Source organism: Vulpes vulpes, chromosome 13 (genome assembly GCF_048418805.1).
Source record: "Vulpes vulpes isolate BD-2025 chromosome 13, VulVul3, whole genome shotgun sequence".
Classification (NCBI taxonomy): domain Eukaryota; kingdom Metazoa; phylum Chordata; class Mammalia; order Carnivora; family Canidae; genus Vulpes; species Vulpes vulpes.
Window position 1 is genome coordinate 115163358 of NC_132792.1, and position 14023 is coordinate 115177380.

Consider the following 14023-nt stretch of genomic DNA (forward strand, 5'->3'; position numbering starts at 1 on the left):
AACAGTCCTTCCACTGCAAATCCCCCAGGCTCCTAAAAGCTTTACAGAATACTAGTCAAAATACCTGCACAGACAGCTGTTCCTCCTTAAAGTGCCACAGTCGACTTTTTGCATTTTGGCAATCAGACGTCAGAGCAAGTAGCTCAGCTTCAGCCAGCAGCAGCTGCTTCCTACATCGTGAGTAGTTCAAAAGCAACTCATAAAATTCATGCCTGTCCTGATGAGCCATGCTGTCAAATTCTTCTAAATACGACTCAACATTTTCCAGCCATGAACCAGGTTCAAAGATTTTTAGCTGTTCTTTAGTAAATGGTATGAGTTCTGGTTGAGATGGGAGTTCTGGGTAGAGTCGCTCATTCCTAAACAAGGGTTTCGCTGCCACCAAAGCTGGTACTTCTCCAGCAATTTCGGCTGGCAACTGAGGATACAGTTTTTTCACTCTAGGTGGCTGAAAAATGTCTTTGGCTTCGCAAGAACTCTGCAAGCCAACATTAAGTAGCACCTCTGAAGAAAGACCCAAGGCTTGTTTGTCTGCTTTCTTTTTCTGAGTTTCTCTGACCTGTAAATTTTCCATTTCCTGCTGAGAGTAAGAAAAATTAGATTGTGAGGTGCCTCCAGAAGGTCCACATTGTAACAATTTATTTTCCTCTACTTCTGGAAAGTTCTTGGGGATTTCTACTTTGGTTCCAACGTTGTCTCCAGAGTCGACCTTCATTGCGTCGTCCCCAACACAGGCTCTGACCTCCTCCCCTTCCTTTAGGGTCTCTGTGTTCCGTGTCAGGGACCCTTCATTGCTTATAGTCAGGGAGGTGAGTGGTACTTCAAACATCTCACTCTCGTTTTGTCCACTGGCAGCATTCTGGAGCTGGCACTCAGTTAACACCTTCAGACAGTCTCCTTTGAATTCACAAGCTGGAGTAGGGATTTCCAGCTCTCTGGAGGTTTTTGGAAGGGAGACTGCATCAGATTCTTCCCTCTGAAGGGTTTCAGATTTCTTCTTTTCCTAAAAATGAGATTTATAATGTGAAATAATTTATAATGTAGAAATAACTGATGCTTTCAACATGAGAAATTCTTAAATTGTATACAAAATATAAATTTTGTAATTTAGCAAATGGAATCTAAATAAACTTCATAAGCAATGTGTTCCATATTTCCTATTATTATTCAATTTTGACTATGTTAAGTTTGGGAGATTCACTACTCTAATCCCAACAGAAAAAAAACATAAAAATAAGTAGCAAATTATGATTCAAGAACAGAGGAGGAGGATGGGACGCCTGGGTGGCTCAGCGGTTTAACACCTGCTTTCGGCCCAGGTCATGATCCTGGAGTCCCGGGATCGAGTCCCACATCGGGCTCTCTGCATGGAGCCTGCTTCTCCCTCTGCCTGTGTCTCTGCCTCTCTCTGTGTCTCTCATGAATAAATAAATAAAATCTTAAAAAAAAAAAAAAAAAGAATGGAGGAGGAAAATTTTAATTAGGTTGCTCTCCATTCTCCTAGAGGTCAACAGAACAGTCTCCAAGTAGCTTAGGCCTCAATAGATTTCTCTTCATTTTGACAAACATATTCACTGAAAACTCATGCAGATAAAGTCAAATAACTTGAGCAATAACATAAGAAACTACAGTATTAGGTTATAACCTACAAAATAAAACAAATATCATGAGTCTGTGCTGACATAAATAAATAATAAATGGGCAAAAAGTGACATTCCTCCTTACAGAATTCCAATCAATAAATGTAGATCGAGGGGATCCCTGGGTGGCGCAGCGGTTTGGCGCCTGCCTTTGGCCCAGGGCGCGATCCTGGAGACCCGGGATCGAATCCCACATCAGGCTCCCGATGCATGGAGCCTGCTTCTCCCCCTGCCTATGTCTCTGCCTCTCTCTTTCTCTCTCTGTGACTATCATAAATAAATAAAAATTTAAAAATTTTTTGAAAAAAAAAAATAAATAAATAAATGTAGATGGAATGAGAAAAACAGAAAAGTCATCATTACAATACCATGGTAATAACTGCCACAGGCAAGAGATACTGATGAATGCTAAAGTGAGTAAGTGAAAATGTAAGCAGAAATAAGAGAGTTGCATAGCATCAAAGTATCTTCCAAATATTTAGTAATTGCAAAGGAGAAACAGTAAGGTTCAGAGAAGAATTCTGGCAAACAAAACTTTAACTGCATGACCAAGATTAATATGACAGTAGCATATCCCATGTGATAGTCTGAGAAAGCCTATCACCTCTTCAAGTATCCCTTCCAATAATGGATAACCTCAATCTAATAAAAATAAAAAAATTAAAAAACACTAGACAAAAACTCAAAGAACAGTCTACAAAATAACAGAAACATGGAGCCCTTGGGTGATGTAATCAGTCAATCATCTGGCTCTTGGTTTCAGCTCAGTTCATGATCGTAGGGTCATGAGATCAAGCCCCACATCGGTGCCATGCTCAGCATGGAAACTGCTAAAGTTTCTCTCTCCCTCTCCCCTTCCTCATGATCGCACTCTCTCTCTCAAATAAATAAATCTTTTTTAAAAAATAACAGAAATGTTATAGTCAAAGAAAAGACTGAGGAACTATCAGGAGATTGGAGGAAACAACAAAGGCAGAACAACTAAATGCCATGTAGGACCCTGGACTGGATCCTGGAAGAGAAAAAGAACAGTAGTAAGAAAATTGCTGAAATCCAAATAAGTTCTATATTTGAGTTAACAGCATTGTACCAACATTAACTTCTTGGTTATGATAAACGTTCTATACCATAAAACTAAGATTTTGTGACAGGGTGACATCAGAGGAAGCTGCATTAAGGGTATATGGAACTCCCTTGTATTATATTTACAACTTTCCATGAAGTCCAAAATGATCTCCAAAAACCAAAGGCAAAAAAACAAAAGTTAACTTTAAAAAATACAATAAAATGAGTTATGGTTTAAAAAAAAAATCTCAGGATGCCTGGGTGGCTCAGTGGTCGAGCATCTGTCTTTGGCTCAGGGTGTGATCCCTGAGTCATGGGATCGAATCCCACATTGGGCTCCTTGCTGGGAGCCTGCTTCTCCCTCTGCCTATGTCTCTGCCTCTGTCTCTGTCTCTCATGAGTAAAATCAAATCTTTAAATTAAAAAAAAAAAATCTCAGGCATTAACACACAAACTAGATACACAGGAAAACAAGCTAATAAAGAAGAAAAAATTATAGGAAAATTATTTTAAATTGTTACATTTGAACAAACTGAAAAAAAAAATGACTGCATCACTTAAATACTCCCTTTTCACTATGAAATTTTAAGGAAGACAAACCTAAGTTATATAAGTTATCAGTGATTTTGGATTGTGTTGTCCAGCATGTCCAGGAAAAAGTTGACAAGAGCCAAAAATGTAAGACATTTATATGTACCTAATACTAGGAAGAAAATGTAAGACATTTATATGTACCTAATAGTAGGAAGAAAAGATAAATGTTTTTGAAATGGAATTTAAGGTCACTTCCTGGTAATGGCTACCAAACATTTACAAATGGTGGTGACTGAAGAAGCAATGTGCCTCCAAAATTACTTTAATCTACACTATGAACTGTGGATATCAGATTCAGATATGAGCCACATAATGCATACAAAAAAGTTTGTCAAGTTGCCTAAAATCATGAATAACAAAAGGCATTACATGAGGGATGCCTGGGTGGCTCAGTGGTTGAGCGGCTGCCTTCAGCTCAGGGCATGATCCCGAGGTTCTGGGATCTAGTCCCATAGCAAGGTTCCTCACAGGAAGCCTGCTTCTCCCTCTGCCTGTGTCTCTGCCTCTCTCTCTCTGTGTGTCTCTCATGAATAAATAAATAAAATCTAAAAAAAAAAACAGAGCATTACATGAGTATTTATAAGAAAATGAAGAAGTGGACACACTTCAATGATGTTTCGTACACTTCTATAATAAACAGGTTTGTCAGACTGGGAGGTCAGAAAGAGAGAATCAGGAGACAGAGGCCTATGGTTACTACAGTGAGAGAATGCCAGTGTACTAGTCAAGGGAAAGGCCAAATTTTAGTGAGCTGAACAATCAAAACATAAAACTAAAAAAAAAAAATCTTCATTCATAATGAACAAAGAATAAAATATATAGAGATAAATTTAACAAAAGAATTGTAAAAGTTGAACTCTGGAAATTGCTGAATGTTTTTTTGTTTGTTTTGTTTTGTTTTTTGCTGAACGTTTTTAAAAGAAATTAAAGACTTAATAAATGGAAACACATCTCATGTTCATGGATCAGATCACAATGTTTTAAGATAGCAGTCCTCAAATTGATATACAGATTAAACATAATCTCAATCAAAATTCTAGCTGCCTTTTTTGAAGAAAATGACAAGCTGGATCCTTAAATTCATAAGAAAATGCAAGTGACTCAGAACAATCTTGAAAAAGAAGAATAAAGGAGATCTCATACTTTGCAACTTCAAAACCTACTACAAAACTAGAGTAATAAAGAGAGTGGGTTAAAAGCATACAGACAAATAGATCAATGGAAGAGAATTGAGAATCCAGAAATAAAACTTTGTATTTAAGGTCAGGTGGTTTTCAACAAGGATGCCAAGACAATATAATGCTCAATGAGTAGTCTTCAACAAATGGTGATTAACAACAGATATCCAAAGAGTGAAACTGGATTTTTTGCCTTCCAACATATACAAAGAATAATTTAAAAAGGATCACAGAGTTAAAACTTTAACTCGCAGTAAGTGTTAAAACTTTAATACTCTTAGGAGAAAACATAGGTGTATTGGGTTATGCATGACATGAAAAGTACAAATAATAACAGAAAAAAATAAATTGGACTTCATAAAAACTAAAAATATTTGTGCTGAAAATCACACCTTGAAAAAAGTGAAAAAAGGTAACTCATGGAATGGGAGGAAATAGTTGCAAATCAATTATAAGGTGCTTATATCCAGAATTTAAAAAAAGAACTCTTGTAACCCAATTATAAAAAGATGAATAACCCAACTTAAAAATGGGCAAAGGCTATGAATAGTCATTTCTCCAAAGAAAATATACAAATGGCACATAGATGCTAACATCATTAGCCATTAGAGAAAAGCAAATCAAAATCATGAGACACCATGTCATATATCCCCTAGGAGAACTATTTATAGTCAGATAATAAGTGACAGTAAGGATATAGGGGAATTAGAACCCTCGTTGACTGCTGGTGCGATTTTAACATGATGCAGCCACTACTAAAGATAGTTTGGTAGCTCCTAACTGTGGTGATGGATGCACAACTTTATGATCATACTAGAAAACACTGAATTATACACAATATATAGGTGAATTGTGTAGTGTGTGAATTACATCTCAATAAAGCTATTAAAAACACAGACGATAAATTTTTAAAATTTAGTGAGCTGATGAATAAGAAGTAAGGAAGTAGAGACTAGAATGTGGAATGAAAAGGTTTTTATTTCTCTTAAGCTGGAAGAGACCTCTGGGGGTGTTAAATGCTAATTGGAAGAGAAGACAAGTGAGCTGGAAACAGCCACAAGACAGTTCACATGATCAAGGACACAGAAAGCAACCCTCCTCCTCCAACACACAGGCTTCTAGAGCCTTCCTATCCAACCCATCCCTCAGGCAGTTTGTAACCTCCTTGTGTCCCATCTCACGCTACTTCAACCCCACCTCACTGTGTGCCCTCTTCCCCACTCCAGGATTGCCCTTGCAATTTCCAATTCTTTCCCTGCACTAAACAAAATGAACTCTCTAGCTGCTGCTCCCAAACTTGCCTGCCCACTCCAAGCAGCTCTAGCAACAGACAGAGGCCAGAGAGTCAAATGAACTTTTTAAAAAACATCCTAGCCTCTCTGGAAAGAACACACAAGACTTTGTTTAGGCTTTTATTTCCTCTGGGGTAAAACTCAGTGCTTCTCTGGGTTTCCAAATTGGAACCAAAGAAAACTCTACCTATACTGATTAGGGAAGTGAGGTCCAAAGAGGAATTAACCCAGAGTTGGCCCAAGGAAGGAGTGGGGGAAGGACAGAGAAGCTGATGCTTTGATTCAAATGGACTATCCAGACCAGGGAAGGCAACCTGGAGGGAAGGGTGGACAACGATTTGAGCTGATGGCAAAGGCCTGACGTTGCTCCCTCGCAGATCCCAGGACAGAGTTAGGACCTCTACAGCATGAATGTGAAAAGACAGGGGATTTGCCAAGGTCACCACTGATGCCACAGCTCAAGAGCAGTGGTGAGCTACCTGTGGCTTACTTCACTTTCCCAAATCACCAAGTAGGGGAACAGGTCCTGAATGGTCTGCAAGCTTCCAGGCTTTGCCCCAACCATCAATTCATCCCAAACACCATTGTAACACTGGCTCCCTAAAACACTGCTCTGAACACACCACAAACAGTCACAGCTCTCCACTTAATGAAAGACTGACTCTTAACTCTGGTACTCAGTGTCTTTGATGACTCAGTTGTGATCATGCCTCAAGACAAAATCTTCTTTCAATGACCACACCAACCCTTCTACACATGCTTTACTCTGAACTCCTGCTATATGTACTTGTCATCCAGCCCTGGTTATAGGTTAATTTATCTCTATGTTCTGTCTCCCCCTCCCCCGCCATAAACTCTAAGTATCTGAGGGTCAGAGACTATATCTTATGTCTTTGGATCTGATCTGCCTCTGATTTTTGACAGTATTCAATAAATGGTTCTTGAGACAATGGTGATGACCCATACATAAATCACAAGGATATACTGAGTATCAACTGTACACTGGGCTCTGTCCTAGGCACTAGAACAAAGAAATGTAAATAAAGAAATTATTCAATCATCCAACAAATTCAATCATCCAACATACCAGGTGCTGTGGCACATTCAGAATTTTATTTTTATATATCTCTCAGAAAGCAGAGAGAATATCCAATGAATTCAAAGGAAGCTCAACTTTAAAATGCCAAAATCAGGATCTATTCTTACACTAAAAATGTAAAATTTCACTAAAAAATGAAAAAAAGCCAGCTTCCAATTATTTTACCTACTTGAGTTAACTAGAGATAAAGATATAGGAGGACATATTATATGTATAATCATCATTATAGATCACAAAATAAAATCCAAACACAACTCCATATGTATCAAGTCATGTGTGCCAAAATTCGTACTTACATAATTTTAAGCAAAAGACACATGTCTTACAACTAAAAATGACCAGGAGATTAGGAATCTTTAATTCTTTACTTGTGATCTCCATATGAGTTACAAACAGGTAGAGAACATATTTGAAAATCATTCCCTGAAGGAAAAATAATCACTTACACAGAAATGGAAGAGTTGTTAATAAACAAGGAAAAACTATACATCACAGTAAACATGCTCTGGAGTGTTGTGTACATATGGGTAAAAAATAAGTACTGCACACAAACCACTACCAACAGTTATCTGCAGGGGATGGAATTCAAGACATTTCATTTCTGCTAGACATTTCTCTGTGTGTGTGCATCCACTAAGATGCACATACTTCTTGAACCAATGAGCACTTCAGTAATCAGAAGAAAAAGAAGAGTGTAGGTTCTGGGAAACAAAATGGAAGTTTCCTCACAATTCTTTCTCTCTGAACTGGAGTAAGTAAAAAAAACTACATTTCCGTTTCTTCTGTAAAAATAACAATGAGCTGCTTCTTCATGAACAATGAAGGCTCAAGTTTACACATTTTGTCCAATACTTCTATCATATTATTCTAAAGGTAGGGTCTGTTTATCAGTAATGTCTGTATCTACAGCCTTAGCACAATGTCTGGCACAGAACAGATAAAAAGGGCTTGGACCCATGGGTCTTTATAAATCAAGAGCTCTTGGGGCAATTTTACCAGCTCTCCTTGGGGTATACAGAGGTGCTGTACAAGTAGAAAGGCTTGGGGAAGGATGGGGCCTCTGCATTTTGCTTTGAATACATCTCTTGGCTGCCACCTCTTTCCTGTTGCTCTTAACAATTTTACTTCATGTATTAGCATTTTGCAGATTTGACCTCTTCCTCCTTCTTCATACACTTCCTTCACTCAGCTTCTGGAACCCTATACTCTCAGTTACAGGCACTGGGGACACATACTACCTCACTGGTCATTCTTCACATTCCTTTGTTGATTCCTCCTCTTCTCCCCAAACTCTCAAGATTCTTTCCTTATCACCTTTCTATACCACACTCATTCCCAAAGTAACCTAATTCAGTCTCTGGCTTTAAATGACTATCTATATGCTAATAACTATATGCCAAAGACTCCCAGATCTTTTTTTATTTAATTTATTTATTTGAAGGGGGGGGGAAGGAGTGGGGAGGGGGAAGGAAGAGGATCTCAAGCAGACTTTCCACTGAACGCAGAGCCCAATGCAGGGCATGATCCCACAACTCTGAAACCACGACTTGAGCCAAAATCAAGAGTCAGACACTTAACCAACTGAGCTACCCAGGCACCCCAAAGACTCCCAGATCTTACTCCCAACCTGGAGCCCTCTCAAGCTCTAGATTCACATACCCAACCCTACTCTATATCTCCATTTGGTTGTCTAGTACACACTTGTTTCAAAATTAGCATATTCAAAACTGAACTCCCAAACAGCCCCCAAACCTGTTCCACCCACCACCTCCTCCATCTCAGAGTCACCTGTGACCGTTTTCTCTTCTCACATGCCAGATCCAAATCATCAGCAAATCCTCTTGGCTCTACCTGCAGAAACTCCAGACTTCAAACACTTCTCACCACCTCTCCTGTACAAGCCTGGTCCCAGCCACTGTCACCTCTCACCTGGATCACTGCAACAATCTCTCAGGTCTCTGCCTCTACTCCTGCTCCTTTACAGTCTATTCTCCACACAGTAAGCACAGTGACCCTTTAAAGCATAACTCAGACCACACCATTCTGCTCAAAACCCTGAGGTGCTTATTACATATTTCATTCAGAGGAGAAGTTGCTACAAGGTCCCATACAGCCCTGCATGACCTGGCCCTAGTGTTACCTTTCTGGCTTCATCCCACTACTCTCCCCTCCCTCACTCCACCGTACCCAGACTGCCTCCTTGCAGTTCTGGGGCTAGGCCAGGCCAGTCACTCCCTTAGGGCCTTAGCCTGGAACACTTCTCCCCCAATATCCACATGGCTGACTCCCTCATCTCTTTCATGTCTTTACCTAAATGTCACCTCGGAAAACTGCAACCCAACCTTATCTCTCACCAGTACTCCCCAACTCTGTACCTTGTTTTTTTTCTCTTTTCCTAACTCTTACCATCTCCTAACATCCTAATTGATTTTTAGGGGGGCTGTTGGTTTGTCTTCTCCCTCAAAAATGTAAACTGCATTAAGGCCAGGTTCTTTGATTTTCCTCTGTTACTTCCCAGGTGCCTAGAACAATTTCTGGGTGACGAATGAGTGTTTGCTCAACAAATGGATGGATCTTAGGAGGCACAAGAGGAACTAAATAATATATAGCACCCCCTACCTCCACTCCTGTAACTACTCATGGGAGGAAAAAACTAAGAGGTAGAAATCATCCAGTCTGAGGAGCAATAGGGGATGGGGATTTATAGGTCTTTCCTTTTCTGTGATCAGCTTTCTGGGCCACATCTCAGTCTATCCTTAGCAATTACCATATGCTGTTACTATTAGTGAGTTGCTGGCATTCAGGATTTAACAAATGTCTGTGCACAGTCCATGACTACAAAAACACTGCATCTGTAGAATAAGTCCAAATCTAAAAATCTACTGTTCTTACCTCATAATCTACCAAGATCACCAAAGTCAGAGTCCTCTGAGGTGGGGGATATTCTAGTAGAAGATGATGGTACTACACAAATGAAAATGTTATTAGGATAATCTATTAGGAATGAGGTGGTAACTACAACCTAACAACGTGAGGTCATCTACCAGATGATTAACACTGAGGAATGCAGGTCAGCTGCTGGGTAAAAAATCCACAAGCCACTCAAACTATCTAAAGGGAACAACACATGACACTACTCACTTCCTGAACTGAGTCTTGGAACTGCTTTATGGCTCCATAAATAGCCGCCAAATTATACCACAGATAATAAAGATTTCATTAATGTAGAACTTTACGATTATGGCCAAACTACAGCCAGTACTAAAAATGATCTACCAACACTAAAAGAACAATTTTTACCATGACAAGTAGGAGGCCTTGCTGGTGTCATGGACTTTTCCATTTGTTTTTTTTCATTCTACCCAGAGGAAATTTACTAAATTCTTCTAAGTGACAAAGATTAGAAATACTCTTCAATACCAGCACCTATTCCTTTATTCAGCAAACATAACCAATTGCATAAAGGGCTGTGAAAGGGTACTGGAAACAAGCAAGCCCTTGCCTCATTGAGGACACAGTCTGAGGGAGAAGAGTTGTTGACAAAATAACCGTGAGACAAGTGAAAAAAGAGACAAGTGACAAAGGGGGTGCAGAGTGTTACTGCAGGAAGGACTAATGTGAGAGTGATGAGGGAAAGCTCTTCTAGGAAAGTACTGTTTTAGTAGAGATCTCATGACTGAGCAGCTAAGTGAAGAGGGGTAGGATGAGGTAACGGCAAAAGAAATAGCATGTGTAAAGGCCCTGAAGCAGAAGGAAGATGACAGATAGATAGATAGATTGATCGATCGATCGATCGATAGAGATAGATAGGTAGGTAGGTAGATAGATAGATAGATAGACAGACAAGAACCAAAAGGGATAGTAGTGGTATACCTGAGGCTGAAGAGAAAAGATAGAAGCCGGATCATTTAGGGCCCTGCATCCACATTAAGGACTAAGGACTCTGGCCTCTGGCCTCTGGGCAATGGGGAACCTTTGAGACGTTTTGAGGAGGAGAGTTATCAATTTTGTTTTTTGTTTTTAAAACTATCAATCAGCTTTAGTTTAGAGAATGGGCAACAAGAATGAATCTGGAAAGGCCAGTTTATCAGATATCCAAGAACTCTTCCTTGGAGGATGGTGATGGTAGGATGGAGAAAAATGAGCAGAATTAAGAGAATATTTAAGAAATACAACTGGCAAGACTTAGTGACAGATGAGATTTGGAGAGTGAGAAAAAAGTATGCATCCGGGATTTCTGGTTTGACCAAATACCTCTGAAATGAAAGCCTCTTCAAATAAATAACATATGTCTGTGTAGGAAAATCGTCCTAATATGTCAATAAAATGAGCAACTGGTTTTTCATGATAGGCTAAAAGCTTAAGCTTTTTATTTTAGAAATCCCATTGCAATCAAAATAACTTGACAGAGAATCCTCTTAACTGTTTTTAAGTATTTACAGAGACATGTAAATATATGAATTAGTTATTAAGCTACTAGACTTTTGACTTTAACTTGAGTTGTGAAACTGCATGACTTTGGGCCTACCATAAAACTTCTCTTGGTTTAGTTTCATTATTCATTTGAAAGAAAAAAAAAAAACCCTACAGATTAAGATTTAACATTCTGCTCTCGACATGACTGATGTTTACATGTTATGCACTACTACCGTATTCTAGCTTAGGGACTTTATGCATGGTTCACCAAGTGCTTTCTTTCTCCCGCCTCTGTCTAGCTAGTTCTTTACCAGCCCAAAACAATGCAAAATTATTTCTCTTAAAAAGGCTTCTTAAATTAGGTAACAAAATGGCTTTTGCCCCAAAGAGTAACTCCTCACAGGCCTGGGTACGCTGATGTGCCTAACTCCATTGCAGCCCTTTTAAAATGCATCATAATGAAAGAGAGTCACATACATCATTTACGGCTTATTAAATACGGTATCTTTGAACACTTGTCTCCTGTCAGAGCTTTGTTCCCAAGAGAAAATCAGATCTGGGTACCATTTTTCAGTTACACTTGCTCTGCAACATCACCCACTTGCAGGAGAGGACATTTCCAGTAATTGTAATACTACCCTCATTAGTTTCCTTAACGCAAATTCAGTTCCAGGGAAGCCAGAATAATCTAGGTCGAGCCACGCTGGGGGCAGCATGGAATCTGTTCACTGTAAAATAGATGTCACTTCGGAAAATATGTAGGAGAAAAATTAAAAGTGAAGCTGCAGCTGAAAACAAACCAACGAGAGAGAGCCAGGAAATTCAAACCCATCTCTACTGCGTGAGTCCTGCCCTGGTTTCATTTCTGGACCTTCGTCCCCCGTCATAAACGACCAGGATGATGAGAAATTAAACAGCAGCAGCAGCACCGCTATCACCTTGAATTTCGAAAGTGAAAAGGGAGGTCGCTGCGATCTCCTTTCTAGGTGTCGCTATCCGTAAGGCTCTGCCAGCGGGTACCTGCTACGCGCGGAGACGTCCCTTCCCTCTCTGTGCATGCGAGGGCTGAAAACAAACATTCCCAGGTTTAAGGGTCAAAAAAAAAAGAGAGAGAGAGAGTCAAAGATGAGGCTGGGGATTGAAGGGCTGCTCCACCGGCAGGAATCCAGACCCAGGTGAGGAAAAGTCATGAAGAAAGCAGAAAAGAAGGTGCCCCCTCAGGTCAGACGAGGGCTCGGGGGAGTGTGGAGGTGGGATAGATGGACAGGGCTGGTGTCGGGGGCCGGGGCTGCGGGGAGCCCAGGCGGTGGGGTAGCCCTGGCTGGACAGGCCCAAGAGAGGAAAAAGGGACAGGGCGCCCCCGCCAGGGCCTGGGAGGCTAGGGGGGCGGCGGGGAGATCCTCACCTTCGTTTTCGTCCGGCTGGCCTTGGCCTTGGCCCGGCGCGGGGGCCTCACCGCCTCGGCCATAGACCCTGCGGCAGCGCCGTCGCCGTTTGTTTGTGTCAAAACCCTGCGCTTCCCACCACCTGCCCGGTTCCGGCCTCCGACTTAGCACGTGACCGGATCTCCACCAGTCCCGGGGAAGGGGCGGTGGCTCAGGGACGCTACGGGCCGCAGCGGGGGACAAATCACTCCAAGGAGGCGTGGTTTCCCCCCCCCCGCCGCTGCAGGAGGTGGCCCCGCCCCCTTCCGCCCAGGCCCCGCCCCCGGCCCGAGGCTCCGTGCGTGCAGGTGCGGCCCTAACTCAGCCTTCGACAGGTGGTGCGGCGCTGGCGTGCGGGCTCCCCCCGGGTCGAGAGTCGCGTCTGTCTCCGGCCCGCACTCAGTGTGGACCCCAGGTGCCCTGGCACACCTCACCCCCGCCGGCTTAGAGGAGTCCGGGGAGGGCTGTTTGTGCATCTTGTTTTGACCTGTAGTTAAGATCCGGTCCGTCAGCCTCAATCTCTGCTTTGTGATGTAGCCCTGAGATTTGCACCTCGGTTTCCTCTTTGGTGAAGGGAAATGATGATACTTGGTGAAGATTAAATGGGCTAATCGTGAAAGGTACCTGCAGAGCGACAGGCCTGTCCGTAAACGGATGTTATCGTTACTAAGAGCGGATTGTCGGGCCCGAAAAGGACAACGAAGAAGTAAGACACAAAGGAGGGTCCTTGGTATAGATTTTTCGTACCTTGCTTCATTTTTAAGTTCCAGACGTTAAAAACCTGGCCCCGTCTGCCTTCCGCAGCTGTTCAGTTTCTTCTTTCCAAAGCATTAGTGCCTCTTAAAATACTATATAATTTGCTTTTGTGTTTTTATCTGTCAGCTCCTCTAGAAAGTAAGATCCTAAAGGGAAGCGTTCTTTGTTTCCTCCTGTATCCCACAGGCCTTCACAACACTGGCCAGCTTATAGTAGATGTTCAATAAATATCTGATGAATAGAACAAATGAATGTCAGTCAGTTGCTTTGTCCGGTGATGGGGTGAGATAGTTGAGATGGCTTACTTGGGAGGAAAATAAGATTATCCACTCACAAGTAGCATATCCTAGAATGAAAAATCCAGGAATAGGGCATGAGAAATGGGAAGCACTTCAGAGATGTACACAGCACAGTGACTTGTTTCTGAGCTATTTGATAATATACAGTTTCATGTATTTTGAAATCTTCAAATCCTCAACAACAAAAAGTTATCAAGCTACTGAGGATACACATGCACTTTGTATATCCTGGTATATGTGTGTTTATTTACTTATAATGG

At 41.3% G+C, this 14023-nt stretch overlaps 1 protein-coding gene across 4 annotated transcripts in view; it reads right to left on the minus strand.

Annotated features, from left to right (window-relative positions):
- EPG5 (ectopic P-granules 5 autophagy tethering factor) overlaps nucleotides 1-12863 on the minus strand; it is a 101467-nt gene extending 88604 nt beyond the window's left edge. For 2 of the 4 annotated variants that reach the window (XM_072732280.1, XM_025997047.2), the window contains exons 1-2: nucleotides 12690-12863; nucleotides 65-1003 (exon numbers count right to left, since the gene is read on the minus strand). In XM_072732280.1, the coding sequence (XP_072588381.1) occupies nucleotides 65-1003; nucleotides 12690-12752 (1002 nt within the window). In that variant the 5' untranslated portion in view covers nucleotides 12753-12863. The remainder of the gene's footprint in view (nucleotides 1-64; nucleotides 1004-12689) is intronic. The other 2 variants (XM_072732282.1, XM_072732281.1) reach the window with 1 other exon arrangement.
- Between the last annotated feature and the right edge of the window lie 1160 nt (nucleotides 12864-14023).